Source organism: Arachis ipaensis, chromosome B10 (genome assembly GCF_059453495.1).
Source record: "Arachis ipaensis isolate K30076 ecotype BB chromosome B10, ASM5945349v1, whole genome shotgun sequence".
Classification (NCBI taxonomy): Eukaryota; Viridiplantae; Streptophyta; class Magnoliopsida; order Fabales; family Fabaceae; genus Arachis; species Arachis ipaensis.
In genome coordinates, this window is record NC_142435.1 from 78,792,911 (window position 1) to 78,814,280 (window position 21,370).

Genomic DNA, 21,370 nt, shown 5'->3' on the forward strand with positions numbered 1-21,370 from the left:
TGACTCATCAAATAGTTAATGTCTTATAAGTCTTAAAGTAGTCTCTAAAATTGCATCGAACTTTATAGTAATCTCTGAATTTAAAAGTTATTCATATTCGTTCCTGAAGTTGCACTCTGAAACTCAGATTCGTCCTTCCGGTACATTGCGTCCACCTGGCACCACCGGAAAGTTGATTTGGACTCCTCCGTGACACACTGGCCAGGTAACGACTAACTGACGTGGATTAGTAAACTTTTATGGTGCAATTTGGTCCCTAGATCAAAATTAAAAATTTTAAACCCCAAATTTAATCATCATTCTCTTCTCTACAGTAATCCCTATTTTCTCCACAAGCATAGATCTTCATATCCCAAATTCACAAGATTTTTCTTTTTGTTTATTTTTAGTTGAAGTATCTTATAACAATAACAACAACTAGAGTCTTCTTAACAACCATTATTTAAACAAGTTTAACCGCTTTTATCCCCTTTTTTTCTGTAAGAAAGATAGTGAGATTATAACATAAAAAAAGTTATGTGATATATATAATTAAAGAAATAATGGAAAGTTTAGTTTCTAAAATTGTGAACGTTCATAAAAATTTGTTGACTTTTAAAAATGATTAAATTGATTCTTAAATTCATAAATTGTGAATCTCAACTCATCTCTAATGCTAATATAAAATGTTAAAATATCAACATGACATTTACAAACAAAAAGATGATATAATCAATATTTTAACATGATCAAATTAGTGTCTTAAATTAGTTAATTATATTTATTTTGCTTAATTAGTTTTTTATTAATTAGAGACTAAAATAATAAATATTAAATTAGATAAATTTTTACTTTTTTTTGTTTCTCTAATATTACCCTTAATTATTTTGAAATACCTATTTAATTATAATAAAATCTTAGACGCGTCATTTTAACGGAGACGTCACGTAAACTCCGATAAATTAGTAAATAATTAGTTAATAAATTAATTTTTTAATAAAGAAGATCAGAAATGCGAATATTATATTAAAATAGGATAGAGCTCGTCAAAACGAGAATTTTGACACTAATTTTTAAAAAATTAATCCAAGATTAGACCGAATAGACCGAACCAAACCCGAACCGAACCCATGGGCCCAAACCAGCCCAATAGGACATTAAGTGAACCCACTTTTCCCCCTTCCTCCATTAGTTACGTTGCAGCAAGCAAAGGGAGGGGAAGAACGAAAGCCACTTCCAACCTTTACGGTGATTTCAAAATCCCGTAACTTCTCCGTTCAGTCTCCAATCGCCACACCGTTTGCGGCCACGTGTTTACCGCGTCGAGCTCTACGTTTTTACCGGAATAATTTTATAGGTAACTTGCTATTTCACTTCAGTCTCTTCTTTCCCCTAATTTTCAAATTTTGAGTGGGAATGTTGAATTTTTTTATTTCTGATGTTTTAGAATCTAATTAGCTTGAAGAAAATGTTCACTCTTACTTATGTGAAGCTTGGATAAGGTGAGGATACGATAATTCTATTTTAATTTCATTGAATTTGAGCTTTAAGTATTAAATTGGATATATGTGTGTTATAAATGTGTATTAGGTTGTGAATAAATAGTTGGAGCTTGAAATTGTGAATATTGAAACTTGGAGGAAGCTGAGCTTAGAGTTTGTTGAATTTTGAGGGGCTGTCTTGATTTTGAATAAATTGCTTGGGTCGTTACGTGGAAATCGGCCAAGGTATGGTTTAGGTTTCTTGCATTTAATATATAATGTTATGTGAAAACTTAGGCTAGATGACTATCGGATAAGTTGGATTGCATGTGTATATTTGATACTTAGTATCTTGTTGATGAACATGGTTGGTTTGGTGCTTGTTGATTAATTGGTGATTTGGTGAATTATTGATTTGAGGTATAACTATTATGGAGGTTGTTATGATAATGAGAAATGTTATTTGGTGTTAAAAGCCTAGGATTTGTGAACTATGATTCTTGGTTGAATTTTGGATGATGGATTTGAATATTGTATGGGTATAATTGTTGATCTGAGGTAGATTTATTGTGGTGTTGTTATGATGATAAGGAAGGGTATGTTGAAATGAAAAGAATTCAGGTTTGGGCCCGAAAAGGGTGGCAAAGTCCGAGTTTTAGAGGAGATGCTGCCGAAATTTTATAAAAATTAGAGATTTTGTTTAGATGATTGTTTAAAAAGATTTAGATTCAAAGATTATATGGTTTGATTTGAGTTATTAAGAAAATGAGTATGTTTTAAGTTTGATTCATTTAGAAAAGAATGAATTATGTTTTGAATTGGAACTATTGATGGACGGAATGGAGGTGTGATAATGAAGGATAAGGATTGAATATGATTGATGTATGATGAAGAATGAGATGCAATTGAAAATGATGTGGATGTTTGATGAACCCATATATTATGATATATTTTGTGCCTAATTTAAGTGATTTATTAAATCCTTCACTCACTTATTCATGTTAATTGCATGGTTTTACTTTCCCTTCCTTATTTTGTGATGTATGTGAAAAACATATTTCCTATGCTTTAAAAGTAATTATTTTAATTACACTTTACTTCCATTCGATGCCGTGATTCATGTGTTGAGTAGTTTCAGATCTTCTAAGGCAGGAATGACTTAAAGGATGAAAAGAGAACATACAAAAATGGAAGGAAAGCACAAAACGGAGTTTTTGAAGAAACTGACAGTGACGCGACCGCGTGAATGACGCGATCGCGCACCTTGAGCGAAACACATATGACGCGGACGCATGATTGAAGTGACCACGTGGCAAGGAAAACTCAAATGACGCGACCACGTGACCCACGCGGACGCGTGACAGAGGCCACGCACTAGAAAGTACAGAAAACGCTCCCAGCGATTTCTGAAACCCTTTTTGGCCCAAATCCAAGTCCAGAAGGTACAGATCAGAGGTTATGAAGTGAGGAAATGCATCCATTCCAAGGAGAGTCTCCAATTAGTTACTTTTCATGAATTAGATGTAGTTTTGAGGGAGAGGTTCTCTCCTCTCTCTTTTAGGATTTAGAATTAGGATTTCTTTTGCTTTGAGGATTATCTATTTTTATCAGGTTCAACATTCTTTTTTATTTAGCTTCTCAATTTAATTTACGAATTCTTCTATGTTACGAATTATTCTTTGAATTAATGTTATTTGAGGTATTTCAGTTCATTATTACTCTCTTTTATTTATGTTACTGTTGCTTCCAATTTGAAGACATTTTTATTCCAGTAGATTTACTTTTCCCCTTTTGTCTTGATTAAGAAATCAGTAACTCAGGAGTTATCAAACTCAACATGATTGATAATTGTTATCTTTGCTAATTGAATTGAACTTCAATAATCTCAATCTTTCCTTAGGGATTAACTATGATTTGAAGATCAACATAATTAGTCACTTGACCTTTCTTTACTTTAAGTAGAGGCTAACTAAGTGGAATTAAGATTCAATCTTCATCGTCATTGATAAGGATAACTAGGATAGGACTTCTAATTTCTCATACCTTACCAAAAGTTTATTTTACAGTTATTTATTTATTTTACAGTCATTTACCTATTTTAATTGCAATTTAAATTACTTGTTCCTCATCTTCAAAACCCCGATTTACAATCTCCATAACCAATAATAAGAACATACTTCCCTGCAGTTCCTTGAGAAGACGACCCGAGGTTTAAATACTTCGGTTATCAATTTTTAAGGGGTTTGTTACTTGTAACAACCAAAACATTTGTAAGAAAGGACTTTTGTTGGTTTAGAAGCTATACCTGCAACGAGGATTTATCTGCGAATTTCTAGACCACGCAAAAGTTCTCTTTTCAATGTTGATGAATTATAATTGAATTATTTATATGGCTTATGAATTTGAATGATCTGAGATACGAGATTCTCTGGATAAAGTATTGTGGCTTGCCACCACGTGTACCAGGTTGAAAACTCGATACTCTATTGACCCTACGACGTAAGTGTGACCGAGCACTATATAAATTCCCGGGAATGTTACCCCCATTGAGCAATATCGATTATTTGAGAAAAAGCTATGCATAGACTCTTGGGGATGCACGTCGAGGAACAGTCTAAGTTCAATTCAGACTTGTCGGGTTGGCTGGATAATCGACAGATGAGCCTCATCAGCTATAGGACAGGCATGCATCATATGCATATTACTTGAATTACTTGCTTGTGTTTTAATTGGGTGTGCCTATATGTATTTGCCATGTTAAATGAGTATTTGTTACTTGCAGTATTTTTAACCTTCTTGTGCTTGTCTTTATCTGTCTATTTGTCTGTGAGAATGCATGATGGATTTGGAGGTATGGAGGAATGGTAGTATGAGACTTAGATTTAAGGTTAAGTTAAGTTAGGTTTAAATATTCTTAGAAAACCACCTTTTGTGGCTCCGGTTTAATACTTTAAGCTCTATAATTTGAGTGTCGGCGTTCTAGGATTGCCTTTGGCATTCCAGAACCTTATATATTATGTGTGTGGCACCTTTACCATACTGAGAACCTCTGGTTCTCATTCCATACTATGTTGTTTTCAGATGCAGGTCGAGAGGCATCTCGTTAGGTGTCTGGACTCTTGAAGCAGAGTGGTTACTGGGTAGTTTTTGCTGTACAGTGATGTATATATATGTACTTAGTTTTCTCTCCGCATAACTTGTTCTTTTTAGATCCTCTTAGAGGTTTATGGATAGGCAGGACTGTGTATATGAACCTTTGGGTTTTGGGCATGTATGTATATATGTGTAAATATTCTCTGGCAAATCTTGACTTCGCGGGCTGAGTTAGAAGCTTGTTATTTTGTATCTTTGGCACTCTATTCCTACTTCTGTTATCTTATGTTTAATAATTATGGTTTTCTTAGCACGTAAGTTAACTCGTACCTTGAGCGTTGCGCTTTTATTTCGCGATTTTTATTTCCTCTATTCTTCAAGGCTCCTAACATATTATAATTCTTCTGCTATTATATATATACTCATTTTATTTTAGAGGTCGTAATACCACACCACCTCTGTTTTACGACTTAAGCATAAAACTTAGTGTGGTAGGGTGTTACACGTCATACGATTTGAAATGCCATAATATAACACTTTATATTAAGGGAGATGCTAGGTAGCCAAAAAAATAATTACAATATAGAAATGTCATGTAAAAATTTCTATTCTCTTGATAAGCAAGTGACATGCACCTCTTTATCACTTATTCTCCTTATCACCTACCATTTTACTGCATATTTGGAGTCATTAATGTTCTTTACAAAATCAGTTTCAATTTATCTCAAATCAAATCCTTAACATTTCTCAATCACATTATTATCCATTAAATACAATAATTCTCTGCAAAAATTATGGAAGTTAAATTAAAAATTTTTAACAACTTCTATTATATAACTTATATTTTACATATAGACTATTAAAAAATAAAAAATAAAATATAAACAAAAATTTAAAATTTTTTTAAAAATAATTATTAACTTGTCATATTAAAATCAATAAATAAGCATACATATGAATATTAAATAAAAATATTAAAATAATTAAAATTATGACCTACTAGTGCACATATGAGATAATTTAAAGAATACAATAATACGTATAGTTTAAAATTTGATAATATTAATTATAAAAATTTATTAATTATAGACATCATAGGTATGAAATTATGAATATTATGAGTATAAATTATGGATGTTATTAATATGAAATTATGGATGTCATGTGTATGAATTTATGGATGTTATGAGTAAATTTATCAATTGAATAAATTAATTTAAGAATTTGACATTTTTTAAAATTCAATTATGATAAAATTTAGAAATATTTGTATTAACTTTATAGTTACTTATGCAATAACTAAAAAATGATACGTGTATGGATGTAATATCTAATAAACATGAATTTAATTTTTAGATGTTAGTTGTATGTAATTATGGATGTTATGTATATGAACGTATAAATGTTATGTGTATGAACATAGTAGTACAATATAATTATAAATACACATAAAAACATAAAAAAGAAATAAATCGGTTCATTACCATACCTCATCAAAACTAGTATGATTTTTTATATTCTCAAAAATTGGTTGATTGACAACAACCTCGTCGGGTGAGTCCGTCTGTTGTTCAAATTCTTCGTCAGCACCTTCTACCATAAGTACCGATGTCGAATTTAATTGCCATACTATTTGCAATGATAAAAATGACTTCTTGTAAAATTTCTTGGCCTATTCTAAATTTCTAATTGTGCTTGTAATGGTAATAGAGTTGTGAATTTTGAATGAAAATAATTGAATTAATGGAAACAAAACCATATTAGGGTAGCTTTCAAGTTTTGTATCTCCATTGAATGATGATAAATGACTTAACAAAAATAAAAAATTAATTACAATTAAATCATTTAATACAAATGATCATTACCGTTATTTATAATTATTATTAGTTTTTATTGTATTTTTAAATATAAAAATTAAATCATAAAAAAAATATTAAGTATTGATTACAAGAATGCCTAATAATAAGGAATATGATATTATAATTAATGTCATTAATAAATGGGATTGATAAGAATATGACAAGTGAATTGATAGGAGAGTGAGATAAAAAATAAAACTGTTATTTAGTTATATAAATGAAGTAAATTATAGAAAGTTTTGGCTAATTATAGCTGAAAATTTTTTGTTACCAAACTTTTTCCTTATATTAATACTATATGAATGACAGTTAAATTAGGATGATGCATGGTTATTTTGGAACAGGATTCGAAAGAAAATGTAATGTAGTATATAATAATAACGATGTAACTTTTTAAATCCGTAAATACAAGAGATAGATTTTTGTAAAATCATATAAAAATATAAAATTGAATTTTGTAAAATATTTTAATTAAACTAGAGTTAAATGAGTGCATAAAATGTTAAATACAAAGACATAGTATGTGACTTTTAATTAACAAAACATATGTGTGCTTTTAATGAAGTTGTAATTTGTAGTCTCTTTCACATCCATATGGAGAAGAGAAGAAAAGAAAAGAAAAGAGAGGGGTTAGTACTATAGAGAAGAGAATAATAATTAAATTTGGGGATTAAAATTTTTAATTTTGATTTAGGGATCAAATTGCACCATAAAGTTTACTAATCCACGTCAGCTAGCCGTTACCTGGCCAGCGTGTCACGAAAGAGTCCAGATCAACTTTCCGGTAGTGCCAGGTAGATGGAATGTGCCGGAAGGACGAATTTGAGTCCCGGAGTGCAACTTCAGGGACGAATATGAGTAACTATGAAGTTCAAGAATTACTATAAAGCTCGAGTGCAACTTTAGGGACCACTTTAAAGCTTATCTCCTTATCTCTTAGTATAAGTTTTTCTAATTTCCATAAACTTAATTAAATTGAGATGATAGCTTAAGGAATTAATTTATGAAAAAAGTTTAGAAATCAAAATAATTTAGTCATAATTAACCAAAAATTTTTTAATTTAGTCATATAACTTATTTACATGTTAATTTTTTATTTTACTTTTTTATCACTCAACTTATTACACTATATCTTTAATTATTATGATGTAACATATCATATATTAATAAGACTTTTTATAATTTAATTTTTATATATGCTATTGTATTAAAGACTAATCATAATAATATACAATAAATGTCATTAATGTTAATTGATTTTTCTTTGTAACCACTAATTTATTTTTTTCTTATTATTTTTACTGCATCTACTTAATATTGTAAAGTTTGGAGTAATCTAAATTTTAATTGTCATTAATTTTAATTTTTTTAATCACTAATTTATTGTCTCATTTACGTAATATTTGTTTCATATTTTTCAAAGAGAAATAATAATTTATTCTAATTTTTTAACACAAATATTTTTAAATTTTATCATAATTAAATTTAAAAAAAATTAAATATTAAATTAATTTATTCAATTGACAACTTTACTCATAACATCTATAAGTTCTTACACATATCATCCATATTTTTATATTAATAACATCTATAATTTTATACTCATAACATTCATAATTTCAAACATATGATGTCTATAATTAATAAAATTTTACAACTAATATTACCAAATTTCAAACTATGTGTCTTATTGTATTTTTAAATTATTATCTCATATGTGCACTAATGAATCATAATTTTAATTATTATAATATTTTTTATTTAATATTCATATGTATGTTTATTTATTAATTTTAATATAATGAGTTAATAATTACTTTTAAAAATTTATTTCTTAATTTTTTTTATATTTTGTTTTCTATTTTTATTTTCTAATAGTCTATATATAAAATATGAGTTGTATAGTAGAAGTTGTTAAAAATTTTTTAATTTAACATCCAAAATTTAATTTTATATATATAATATCTATAATTTTAAATACATAATATCTATAATTAATGAATTGGTGTTAATTTATTATTTATTATTTTATTTTGTATGTTAAAAACTAATAATTTTGAAGTTTTTAATAAATAGAGATTAATCAAATATAAGATATTTTTATTTTTTATAAAATGTATGAAGGTGATTTGAGATTTTCTTAGGATTTAAAATATCAAAATTAAAAATTTTTATTTGAAAAAAAAATAAAATTATGAATGTAATAATAATGAAAGGGCATTTTTTGAGATTTAATTTATATTAAATTTAGAATTGACTTTTAGTGTAATTAAATGAGAGAAGATAGTTATAGAAAAAAAATTAATTGTGTCAATTAAGTTGGAGAGTGATTTACACTTTTTTTAAATGTAAATGTTATTGATAATGCATTTTTATTTATTGTCTATAATATTTTGGCTACCTAGCATTACTCTTAATTTATCTATCACTAAAGGCTAATTTGGATAAGTCTATAAATATTTTTTTTATTTTTAACTTATAAAAAGTGATAGCATTAATATTTAATGCAATTTTCGAAACCTACTTGTAACTTTCTAAAAAGCTATGATGCTTTGATATTGATACGGATACAAAACATGACACGACACGAGACACGCAAACACACGAATTTTAAAATCTTATAAGACACGTGAACACGTGTATATATATATATATAATATAAAGTATTTTTTTAAATAAATTATAATGATATTTTAATATTTTATTGATATTAAAAGATAAATTAATTTTTTTAATTATTTTTAATGTCTTATTTTAATTATATAAAGTATTTAAAATATTTATATGTTTTAATGAATAATAATATATGCTATTTCTAAATTTATTTCAATAATACATGTTAAAAATAAGGTTGGACACACCGATAAATGATGGTATTTAATTAAATGTATCTAAACATGTTCGGAGAAGAATTTTTTATTTTTTATCAAGACACGATAGGCTCGAACGAGTGTCTATAAGTGTCATATTCAAAATGGGTCCGATACGTAAACACGGCAACTCAACGAAGTGTTTGTACTTCATAACTAAAAAACTTTTTAAGTACTTATGAAAATTAAAAAAAAAATTCTCTTATAATAAAAATTTTATTATTATTTTTTAAAATAAATATTTTTAAAATTAAAAAATTAAATATAAAATAATTTATTTATAAATTGTTAATATAAATTTTTATATTTATTTTTTTAAAAAAAATTAATTAAATTATTTACGTAAAGCGACCCTAAATCAATCCAATATTAATAAATAAAAGTTAGGGATTTAATTAGATCAAGTCATTTCTAACAGTCGATATTCTTATAAAAGGATTAAAATAGTACTAATATATATCGGGTGAATTCTATGGTGCCTGGTAAAACAGGTCCAATTTACGATCCAATCAAATCACTTCTTACATGTATGATGTATGTGTTTGCAATGGATTGGTGGTCAAATCCCCGTTTTGGTCTGTTAATAAATCAATCAAACAAAGAGAATTGTCACTTAATTTCTCTTTCTTTTTTGGTTTTTTTTTTTTTATTTTTTAATCAAAACCCTCGTACCAAACAAAGCATAAGATTTTAGACAAGATTTTAGACGATGGGATCATTCAAATTTCAAGAAGACTATACGGTTGGAATTAAAGAGATGCAAGCATGCTGACAAAACATGAAAAGAAATAAGCAAAGAGAAAATGACGAAGAAAAATTCTAAATGCTTGTCCTTGTCGCTGATGATATGATTGCACATTTACCCTTTTTATCCCTTCGCTATCCTTTTCTGTCTTATGTTGGTTAAAATGAAAAATATATTAATTTGATGTATTAAGATTTTAAGTTAAATGTAACATTTTTTTATTTTATATTCGTTCATTTGGTCCTCTTTAAAATTTTTCTGTAAAAAATTATAAAGCACTTCCAAAGTTTAATTTGATTCTTAGATTAAGAATAAAAAGGTGCATATATATGCATGCACCTTGCTATTTAAAGCGTATAGTTTACACAATTAACATGAAGACATAATAATATTTGCTTTATTCATTCAAGCACGGGTGATTTTGTTCTTATTATCCATAATGCCAACAAGAAATAATTAATCAACTTTTTAGAATCCCAATGAGCTAATTATGTCATAACACTTTAATTTGGTTTTAAATTGTCATCTTTGAAGCAAACATTCCTATTCTCTAGTGCTGAAGATTAGCAAATTGTAGCACATCACAAGCTATTGGACCGATTTTGTAAACTAAACTCGAAGTCTGATAATGAATTTTTGAATCTACTAGTGTATAAACCCATGCTCAGCATGGAAATGAGCATGGAAAATTTATAAAAAAAAATGTTTCGATATTTAAAACAAAAATACAAAATAATTATTATTTTAAAAAATTTATAAATTTATTATCAAAATCAAACTTTAACATAAAAAAGGGAGTAATAATTATTTTATATTTTTTAAAGTAAAATAATTATACACTGATATAGAATTTAAAATAAAATTAAAATATTTACATTAGAATACTATTTTTTTAAAGACTTCTCTATAAACAACATTGATGGTTGAATTTGTAGACATTTCTACGTGATTCATAAGTAAAATTTTTAAACCTCTCTTACTCTTAACTCTTGAAAGTGCCACATATAGTTGACCATGTGTAAAAACTGGTCTGGGCAAGTACAATCTAACATGAGATAAAGTTTGTCCTTGAGACTTATTAATTGTCATGGCAAACGATACTATTATGAAAAACTGTCTTCGTTGGAATATAATTGGGACGGTTTCATTTGTTGGTACCATATTCATTCTTGGAATCAAAGCAATATGACCAACATTGTTACCCGTTAAGACTTCACATTCTATGACATGATTTCCAAGCTTCCTAACTTGTAGCCTTGTACCATTTCAAAGACCACTGGATTGGTCAATATTCCTCAGTAACATCACCGGAACACCAACCTTGAGTATTAATTTATGTGGAGGCAAACCAGAGCAATTTATGCTATTCAGTAATTCAGGACCATAGAGATCTAGTTGACTCTCCATATTCCCTTCATCCATACAAATGGAATCCGAACTAAGATATAATTTTTCCCCTCCAGGAATGATAGCCATCAGATGGTTGTTGACCTCTTCAACGATGTCTAGTGTGGGAGCCATTACAGTTCTTGCTTTGAAAAAATCCTTTGAGGACATGTTTTCCAAAATATTTGGATAAGAAAAATAAACTAACTCGTCAAATGCATGGTCCGAAGAAGGAATAACAATATCTCCTGGAAGACATATCTCAGATTCACCATCCATATTGTCACCTATTAGACCATCACCAACTTTCAATAACCACTCACCAAATTGCTCTGTCTCATCTTGATCTGAAGCAGTCGTCCCTACAGAGAGTCTCATGTTTTTTGTTAGTTTGAGCACCTGACAAAACTTCCAAAGGTAAGACGAATTCACAGTTGAATGAACGATATCTTGTCTCGATCCTCGTGGAATGACAGGAAGAATTTTTCTAAAGTCTCCACCTAGTACAACCACTTTTCCTCCAAAAAGCAAATCTTTTCTATATGTTGGAGAACACCTCATGATATCACCCAAGCATTTATCAAGTGCTTCATAGCAGTACCTACTAACCATTGGAGCCTCATCCCAAATTATAAGTTTGGCTTTCAACAGCAACATTGCTTGAGAAGAACCAAGTTTGATGTTACATACAGAATCCTCAGTTATATTCAACGGTATTTTGAATCTTGAGTGTGCCATTCTTCCATTGGTAAGAAGTAAAGACGCAATACCACTCGAAGCAACGTTTAACACTATATCACCCCTTAAGCGAATCTCAGCAGACATAAGGTTCCAGAGAAATGTTTTTCCAGTACCTCCATGACCATACACAAAGAAAAAACCCCCTTCATCACAATACACAGCTGTAACAATTTTATCGAATGCATATCTCTGCTCAAGTGTTGCGATGGCTAACATGTCTGAGGTATTTTTCTTTAAATCATCCCTGTTAAAGTTTAGCTCTTCCCTTATAACCCTTTCGGTTAACAAAGAATTATCAACTTCAGTTGCTAAAGGCATAGGAGGATAGTCTTTCAAGGTTTTACATAGGAATATAAGATCTTGTCTATATCCATTAAGCACAACTGCTTAATCTCATCATCTGACATTGTTAACTCTGCATATTATACGATACTGTAAAAATTCAATCAAACTAAAAATGATCAATAAGGAAGAACTTTTATCATTGTAATTAATAGAAACTCACCGCTCATGTTCATCACGGCTCTCTGTCGATACAAAATATCATCTGAGAGTTCATGCCAACATCTATCCCAGACATGTTCTGGTCTTGAGATATTGTTGGATGTTAATAGAATGACAAATAACCTCCTAACATATGATCCTGAATTCTTTGTCATCTTGCAAGAGTCCAAGGGCGAAGCATGCATCTCTATATGTAGCATAAATTGTTCCTCCTACTATTCTTATATCTCGAAAACTCACACATCCTCTTTGAGTATTCAAGAGAAGTTATTGGTAATATTCTTCGGTATTTGCTGCAAAAAACTTGGTTAAAATCCCACTTTTAAGTTGGTAAATGGATTAAGCTACTCTATTTTAATTATTATGTAGCTTCACATCCGCATAAGAATAATTTTTCTAAAAAATATAAAAAAATAAAAAATTGTATAATCTACAGATTATAACTGTTGAAAGTTAGTTGAACATTTATTTTCTAGTGTAGATAAATCGAATAAAATGGACGTGGGGTATAGGCTGTTAAGATTTTAAATTTACATGATTAAATAAGTAAGATCAAAATTGAATATAAACTCATCATTACCTGCAGGTACATGAGTCAACCTTCCAATTGCGAATCCTTTCTTTCGAGGAAACCATTTTGAAGAATCATCCTTCCAAACAAACTTGGTTGGAAACTCAGCATAAGTCAGACTTCGAGCATAGGGATATGACATGTTCGTCGCCATCCATCCCAAAAACATGGACTTATGAGATATTGCTCTTTCGACGATATCATTCACATTAGAAGCTTCACCATAGACCACATGTTGCTCATCCTCCAAATGGAATGGAAGTCTAATCACAAATGGTTCTTTCTCTTGGATTTCGTATCCAAATAGACGCCAGACTGCCTCACATGCCGAAATGTACCTACAATCGTAGTAATTCCTAATTTCGTCAACAACTTGTGTGGCTTCTGACGGATCACCAGCATTATATAGAGTAGCTGTTACGCGGTCATTACCCTTGTGTACATACTTAAACAGATACTTAATAGAACTTGTTTGGCATGTGTATTCCACATTTATGTGGCACCCGAACTTGAGCAACAATTCTGGATTATACGGAACAATGAACTTATTGTCTAGTACACATTCCCTTTTCTTCACTGTTCGACCGTTATCAGTACGCCTATATTTGGAAAATCTGGCCTCATCAATGAGTGTTCGCTGTTTAAACTCTTTAGGATAGAACTTTGAACAGGATCCATTCTTCATGCAAGGTGAATTCTTGTTGTACGGACCACATAGACCATGTACCATGTAATTTTGAACAGCTCCATGTAGATTTGGCCTTTCATTTTCATCAGGAATCTCAGCTGTTATATGTTTGTCTATGTCATCTGGTGTTTGTGGTTTGAACTCGTTACTCATGAATAAAAGGATATGTGCATGCGGAAGCCCTCTCTTTTGAAACTCTACAGTGCAAACGTCTGAAAATTGAAAAAGACAAATGAGCAAAGCATTACAAACAACATAAGATTTTAATAAAGCGTTGCATAAACATAGACTTACATCCCAAAATTTTGCCAAAGATTTTTCCCTCTTTGAGGTCATTGATCAAACCATCAAGCTTGATCTTGAAAACTCGACACAATATATCAGGACGGTCTTCTGCCTTTAATCCAATGGAAGTCACTTCTCTTTTTATCTCATCCCATTCAGGGTTACAGATCATGGTGATAAAATAGCTAGGATATCCTACATATCTGCAAATTGAAAATACATCTTTACAATTATTCATCATATACCTAGGTCCACCGGTAAAAGTACTGGGAAGAATGATTCTTTTGCCAAGCCTTGCAGCATCTACATCCCCGTTTATAAACTTTCATGTAGACATTTATATTTATCAACCCTCAACTATGGTTGTTTATACCTAAAGAAGTTTAACCTCTCTGATTCCACCATTGTGTAGGCATCTACCAGAAACTGTTGGAATAATCTCTTTGATCTCAGAATTAACGGAGATTCACCCGTCTTTTTCTGTAGTCAAAAAACAAAAAATTATCGCAAAGTGATTGTTTTGTTTATCTTTGTAGGTCTAGCGGAGATAGAATCTGATGTTGCAATACCCAAATGAAATCCATCCTCCCCATACAGAAACAACAATGGATATTGCAAGGCTAAATAAGATGGATGAAAAATATCAATCCGCTGGAGCTTTCTAGATTGACTCTCTATAATAATATCCCTATCTTTGCTAAGTTGTTCGACATCGCCAACAATCAATGCAGCCACTTCAGATGCAGATGGCAAGTTGTATGTCCTGTCATCTGTAGTCCTTTTACTAATCAACTTAAGCTTTATGTTTGTGCAATTTTCCTGTTTGGTACCTATCTCTTGCATATCGAAAACTCTTTGCCAAACTATTATATTTATCTAGCATGTTTCTTAATATTGCCACAATTTTCCTATCCCGCTCATTTATAGCTTCATTGGAACTGCGAAAAAAAAAAACAATAAAATTTATGTTATTTTCTCTCACAGATAAGAAATAACTATAAAATTTGACTGGTTGCATGAAAATTACCGAAGTGTGCCTATTCGATTATCAATCTCATTTTCTGTGTCATAGATATATAGCTGGGCAAATGTTGGTCGCAAACTATCAGGAGGAAGTAAGCTACCAATGTTATAGTAGTTTTGACCCCCAAGCTTAAAAATTGGAAGAGCAGTCCCATTGTTCACCCCACGGTCAATTTTTCCAGCCATTGATGTAAAACAAAACATTGAATTAAATGTCCTTATATTTTTTAGGAAATGAATACTTCTTTGATTTCCTCCAATATGAAGCTGAATGAGCTCATCAGGAGGCACAGAAAGTAGAGGAAGCTCGATCTTTCCTTCCATACAACATAATGAAAACTTTGGTTGGGGCGACTGTTTGAATTTAGCAAGCCTTTCTCAAGACCACATCCATGCTTTACAGTGTTGACATTGATAAATAGGATTTCCTATATCCCAGACACCTGCCGAATGAACTCTCTTTAGCTACTCAGTTGTCATACCGATACAATTTAGTCCATGATGTACACAAAGATGTAAATAAACATACAGATAAAAATTTTACATATTGTCTAAGGTTTCAGAGGATGGTATAAAATTATCTTTCATATCCACATCCAACATTGAATCATCATAACCATTCAAAATTACAGTAAAAAAAATTATAAAAAATGCAAACATAATCATTTTGATGTATTACTAATAAATCATATCTCATGCAAACTACAAATTTAAATTCTTGATATAATGAGAAATTATCTTCATCATCAACAAAAGGGTCAACATGTTGGCCACTGTGTGTGTCAGCGCTTGGTGGGTGCGTCTTAACAGTCGATAAATTTATATCTTCATAAAGTTGTGCCAAATTAATAGCCACCGAAGCAACAACAGAGAAAGATTGTCCTTTTTGCATCCCAATTATAGTAGAACTTCTTTACAAAAAAGTTCAATTTTATTCAATTAAACCATAGAAACTATAGGAAAAAAATATAATAATGATGATCATCTTTTCTAAATTACCTTTCTGTTAGGCACGATCTGTGGGAACTGGAGTGTGATGAAAGCTGATTTTGCGGAACGACTTTAGTTATATTATTGGCAGGTCCTTCTACACTGGAGTATGCTAGAATTGTAATAAATCTATGTTATATAAATGGTCTCTGATGAAGTATACTGTTTGCTAAATATTGGTGTATGAATCATTTGGCTTTTATTAATTATACGTACTATTTGTTAACATGGACAGTGGAGTTTTGTCAATGAGGGATCCATCTGTAGAGTTAAAGATTTAGTTATTAACTCTGATGTAGAAGGTCTTACATAATTATGAGGAGTATTTTCCTGTCCAAAAATTCCATGCGAGGCACAGTGTACACCATATATAGATAGTTGCTTCCCTATGAATGAGTAATGAGAAATATATATAAAATTTTCGTCATTAAACCGATATAAATTAAATTTAGATAAATATGAGTCAATTACAGTGAGAAAAATGTCACATTTATCCTCACTGAATTGTAAATTGAGAATATTAGATGAGGTACCAATTTCTCAAAACAATGTTCTTTGACTTGTAGTAATATGATGCACATTTTTATATACGTCAAAATTTGTATTATTGTTGTTCTTCGACACTGTTAAGTCAAGAAAAATAAATGAAACATAAATAATAATTATTCAATTAACTAATCTCGTATTTGATTTTATATAATTTTAGTAGTATACTTTCTTAGATTTAAATTTTTTTGTATTGGTTTAGTTTTATTGAATTATTTTTTAAATTATTAAACTAAATCAATGAGTATCTATATCAAATTATTTAAAATATACCCAGTCATGACTTAAAAATAAATACAATTCAATTTAAATAATAAATAAAACTCTAAATTTAAATATATATAATTTTAAAATTTTAATTTATTTAAATTGAGTTAAATAGATCTACACAAAAGCATCAAATTTTATATTTTCTCAATTAGTATAGAGTTTTATGTATTAATTTAGATTAAATAGTATATTATTTTAAATTATGATAGAGTATATCTTAAATAATATTAAATAATTAATTAACCTAAATAGTACATGAAGATTTGAAGATTGCATAGTTTTTATGTAATTTATAGCTTATTAAATATGAATTTTAAAAAAATTATAAAGATGAATAGTTATTTATAGTTTTTTAAATCACTAAACTAAAAGATTTAAAAAATTATGTATAGTATAAACTAATTCGCTAATATTCTCTTCCATGATGATAGTTTAAACTGTATTTCCCATAAAAAATAGAAATTAAAAAAGTTTTAGAAGAACACTTACCAGAAGCACAAAAGAAAGCAAACTCATTATCATCAAGTCTTTTTCGTTTTCTTGCCAAAATTATCTTTCGTCTTAACCTTGCAACCTTGGATTATGTGATTGGAGTGGGATACATTATCGTTGTTAACTCACTTATTTACAATGTAATTCTCCCGCAACAATGAGCTATGAATACAAATTTTTAAATTTTAATACTTATCTTGAAGTTAAATTTTAAATATCCATTAACTTACAATACTGATTATTTATTGATTAATTTATGAGGTATCAATTTTTACTTAAAAAATAAAAAATTTAATTTTTAAATATGTAAAAATATATTAACAGTGACTTTTAATTCACAAATTAATAATCTAATTAAAAGGGGTATATATATATATATAAGCCAAATGAATTTAAATATAGCTATCTTAAGCAAACTAATTTTTATATTATATACTATTAAATAATTAATTGAAAATATACACTCCTGCACGACAATTTTTTAATTTGAATTTAGAAGTGATTAATAAATCACATTTTTTTAATCAACGTATAACAAAAAAAAATTAGTTAAAGACAAAATATTCAACACAAAATAGTTTTAGTCATTTAAAATTTAAATATTAAAAATTAAATACAACTCTGTGGTATGTTTCAATAATAATAATAATAATAATAATAATAATAATAATAATAATATAATTTTAAAAGGTAGTATTGCATGTTTTCTGTGATATGTAATTTTTAAATTTATTTTATAAATAATAAAGTAATTTTTTTGGATAATTACATTAAGTGAATAATAAAAATTAGTATCCAAATTAACAAACTTTAACATATTTGATAAAAGAAAATGAAACTTACATAAAACATATAAAACTTACATAAAATATAGTGTATTGTGTAGTAACAACACTTTTAGAGAGTGTATAATAGTCTTATTTTTCTCAAATATTTAATAATTATACAAATATTATTTATCTTCAATTACTAAGCTAATAAGTTTATAACATGTGAACAGTAAAAAAAAATAAAACTGTAAAGAAGTTCAATAAAATAAAATGAAAATACTAATCAATAGAAGACTAATCAACACTTAAAAAATTTATTTGAAATGAAAAAAAATAGATAAAACTTACATAAAGATGTGATGCAATGTGTAACAGTAACACCTTCAAAAAATATCTAATAATCAAATATTGAATATGATAGATTATGTGTAATTATAGAGTTCTTATATAGAACTATTATATTTTGGGCTGGGCTAAAATTTTAATGTGTATATGTTATAATTTGTTAGAAAGAATCAAAGATATTATTTTATTTTAAATCAATAGTTTTCTTTTTTGAATGAAATTAAAAGTTTCTATTTACGGAGTCATAAATATAATATAACCTACTTTAGTGAGTCACAGCACCATTCGACACCAACACCCTAACCATCACTCTCATTCAGTAATTACTTTCATTTAATAATAAAAAATAATAGTAATTACTCTCATTCGTATTGCATTAGTCAAAAAAAGCTGTATTCTAAAGCCTTCCATCAATTTTAATAAAAAATAAATAACGTATAAAATAATATATTTATATATATGTTTAATACGCTAATAAGAAGAAAGTACTTCTAGTGTCATTAGCATGTCCAAAAAAACATAAATAATTAAATAAAATAAAACAATAATTGTTCAATTTAAAATTCAAAATACTTTAAAAATTGAATTGTATCTATTCTCTCAATAAACAATAGCTATAGCTAAGACTCCACCAAACCTTCAAAACATGCTCCTTTATCTCCATTACATGAAAAATTTCATGTTTCACAGCAGCTATTTTTTAATGGAAGAAGCACCAGACATGTTAAACTCATCCAACAGGTGCTTCAAACAAAACAAAACAAAAAAGTATAATTAAGATTTTAACCAAAAAATAAAATCTGACATACGAAAGAGGTCATATAAGTGAAGACCAAATGAATACCCTGATAACAGATTTTTTTAATAACAGACAGATTTTTCACGATTGGATCAGGTGACTCATCACAAACAGAACATCCATCTTTACCTCGAGACTATATAGAAAAACAATGAAAAAATAAATAAATAACACCTCATATTTGGCAAAGTAAGCCTTAATATACATAGTCTAAAATCAACAAAAAATAAAGAAAAAAATCATACCTAAACAGGGTTAACAGGACCAGCAGGGGGTACATCAGATTTTACCGGGCCTTGATTGTCCCTCCACCTCGGAATCAGAACGTATCACCGATACATCATAAGAATCGCACCATCCAGTAGTTTCTACTTCGACCTTGAATAGAAACTCCTTATCAAGGAAAAACTCATTAAAACCAATAGGATCTTTGCTTGCTTCCCCTTTTTTCTACACCAAAAATTTTATATTTTTATCGTGTTAAATAAATAAACATCTCTTATTGACAATCATAATGTGATCAACGAATTTGGTTTCACATACATTCAACTCTTTCACCATCTCAGTACAGGTTCGTCCGAATAGAGCTACGACCTCCTTATCGAACACAACGAAATTCGTTGTAGCAGTACCATCAAAAACCAACAAATTCAACTTATACCTGTTTTCTTATTCAAAAACATCAATTAACACATGGCCTATCAGCCTTTAGTTACAACAAAATCATAAAAATTATATTCAATATAATTTAGATGCTCAAACACAATTATTTTTAGATTTATCAGTTTTCTAGATTTTAACCTAGCAAAAGAGACTTTGGTATAAAATTGTTGTAGGTATATGAATTTTTTCTGTGCACTCTATCTTTGTTTGCCATTTTTTTTTGTGGCTAGACCATATTTCCATCAGCCAAAGCAGCTTTTGTTTTTAATAATTATTGGTATTAAGCCAGATATTGCTAAATCATTTAAAAATCAACATAATCAATTAGTTAACTATATTGCTTTTTTATGAAAAGATTGCACAAATAAGTTTAATTAGAGTCATACCTGTCAACCACATTATTCACGTCCCTATTACAGCCGTCGCAGAAGTATTCATCCGCATTAGCTTCTGCCTTCACGCTGCAAAGACATGATTTATACCACCAACTTGAAACGGGTTCAACATCAAGAACAGTGGCCCGAACAACATAGAATCCAACCTACATAGGAATAGTGTGAAAGTAAAAAAAAAAATAATGAACCAAACGAAAAAAAAGTAGTTTTCTATAAAGCACTCACATCCGCAACCGCACGTAACTCCTTTATTGTCTTCCTCCTAGTGGAATATAAAACCTCATCTTCATCAAGATATGCCGGTTTGCCAGAAATCACAGATAGGTACTGCGAGATCTCTCTATAGTACACGCTACTTATCAATCACAACGCCACAAATATACAGTCAATATGTACAACCATAAATAATTCACAATATTGGTACAATACCTTTTTCGAAGCATCAAAGCCTCGGGAATATCCGGATTTATCAAGAGTCTAGTACCATACATAATGTTTTGCACAATATTGGTACCGATATATAACAATCATTGCTTAAATGAGTTGTACAATTATACATGACAGAAGAATTATCGAATGGAAAGTAACCAAAAGTATCCTTAGATTTAAAAAAACAACTATAATCTACTACGAACCTAATTAATTATTAAAATTTTTTATTTCAGCAATGACATATAAAAAAATATTTAATGCAACTATAAAATAAGAAAAAGTATTATATAATAACTAAAATATAGTTTAAAATTATATGTTGATTTACAATAAAAAAAAGAAATAAAAAACTGATGATACCTCGTTTATTCAATTTTATATACTAATAGTTTATATCACTTCAACCAATTAAATTTTAAAAATTAAAAACAAAAAAGAGAATT

General features: G+C 28.9%; 2 protein-coding genes and 1 long non-coding RNA gene across 3 annotated transcripts; 1 reads left to right on the forward strand and 2 right to left on the reverse strand.

The window, feature by feature from the left end:
* The first annotated feature begins 1,169 nt into the window (after window positions 1–1,169).
* Window positions 1,170–3,172, forward strand: LOC110267606 (uncharacterized). Its single transcript, XR_015883366.1, has 3 exons — window positions 1,170–1,336; window positions 1,427–1,481; window positions 1,570–3,172. It is a non-coding gene; the product is annotated as an uncharacterized LOC110267606 (long non-coding RNA).
* An 8,121-nt stretch (window positions 3,173–11,293) lies between these two features.
* LOC148580540 (uncharacterized) lies at window positions 11,294–15,411 on the reverse strand. Its single transcript, XM_088492261.1, has 5 exons — window positions 15,230–15,411; window positions 15,033–15,140; window positions 14,212–14,405; window positions 13,239–14,129; window positions 11,294–12,483 (listed from the first exon to the last, which is right to left on the reverse strand). Exons 1-5 carry the CDS (start codon window positions 15,409–15,411, stop codon window positions 11,294–11,296), a joined length of 2,565 nt encoding a protein of 854 aa, XP_088348387.1.
* Window positions 15,412–19,917: 4,506 nt separating this feature from the next.
* On the reverse strand, window positions 19,918–20,986 carry LOC107620728 (replication protein A 70 kDa DNA-binding subunit D-like). The gene is made up of 4 exons (XM_088501353.1): window positions 20,925–20,986; window positions 20,721–20,835; window positions 20,487–20,641; window positions 19,918–20,098 (listed from the first exon to the last, which is right to left on the reverse strand). Exons 1-4 carry the CDS (start codon window positions 20,984–20,986, stop codon window positions 19,918–19,920), a joined length of 513 nt encoding a protein of 170 aa, XP_088357479.1.
* Between the last annotated feature and the right edge of the window lie 384 nt (window positions 20,987–21,370).

What these genes read in the sequence shown, in the direction of transcription:
- LOC107620728 (XM_088501353.1), bottom strand. Translation starts at nt 20,986, where the DNA reads ATGTATGGTACTAGACTCTTGATAAATCCGGATATTCCCGAGGCTTTG. An exon ending in AGTTACGTGCGGTTGCGGAT is followed by an intron (nt 20,642 to 20,720) that starts GTGAGTGCTTTA and finishes ATTCCTATGTAG; the next exon opens with GTTGGATTCTATGTTGTTCG. An exon ending in GTGAATAATGTGGTTGACAG is followed by an intron (nt 20,099 to 20,486) that starts GTATGACTCTAA and finishes ATAAGAAAACAG; the next exon opens with GTATAAGTTGAATTTGTTGG.
- LOC148580540 (XM_088492261.1), bottom strand. Translation starts at nt 15,411, where the DNA reads ATGGCTGGAAAAATTGACCGTGGGGTGAACAATGGGACTGCTCTTCCA. An exon ending in TTTCGATATGCAAGAGATAG is followed by an intron (nt 14,406 to 15,032) that starts GTACCAAACAGG and finishes TTCAATTTGCAG; the next exon opens with ATATGTAGGATATCCTAGCT. An exon ending in CTTTGGCAAAATTTTGGGAT is followed by an intron (nt 14,130 to 14,211) that starts GTAAGTCTATGT and finishes TTCAATTTTCAG; the next exon opens with ACGTTTGCACTGTAGAGTTT.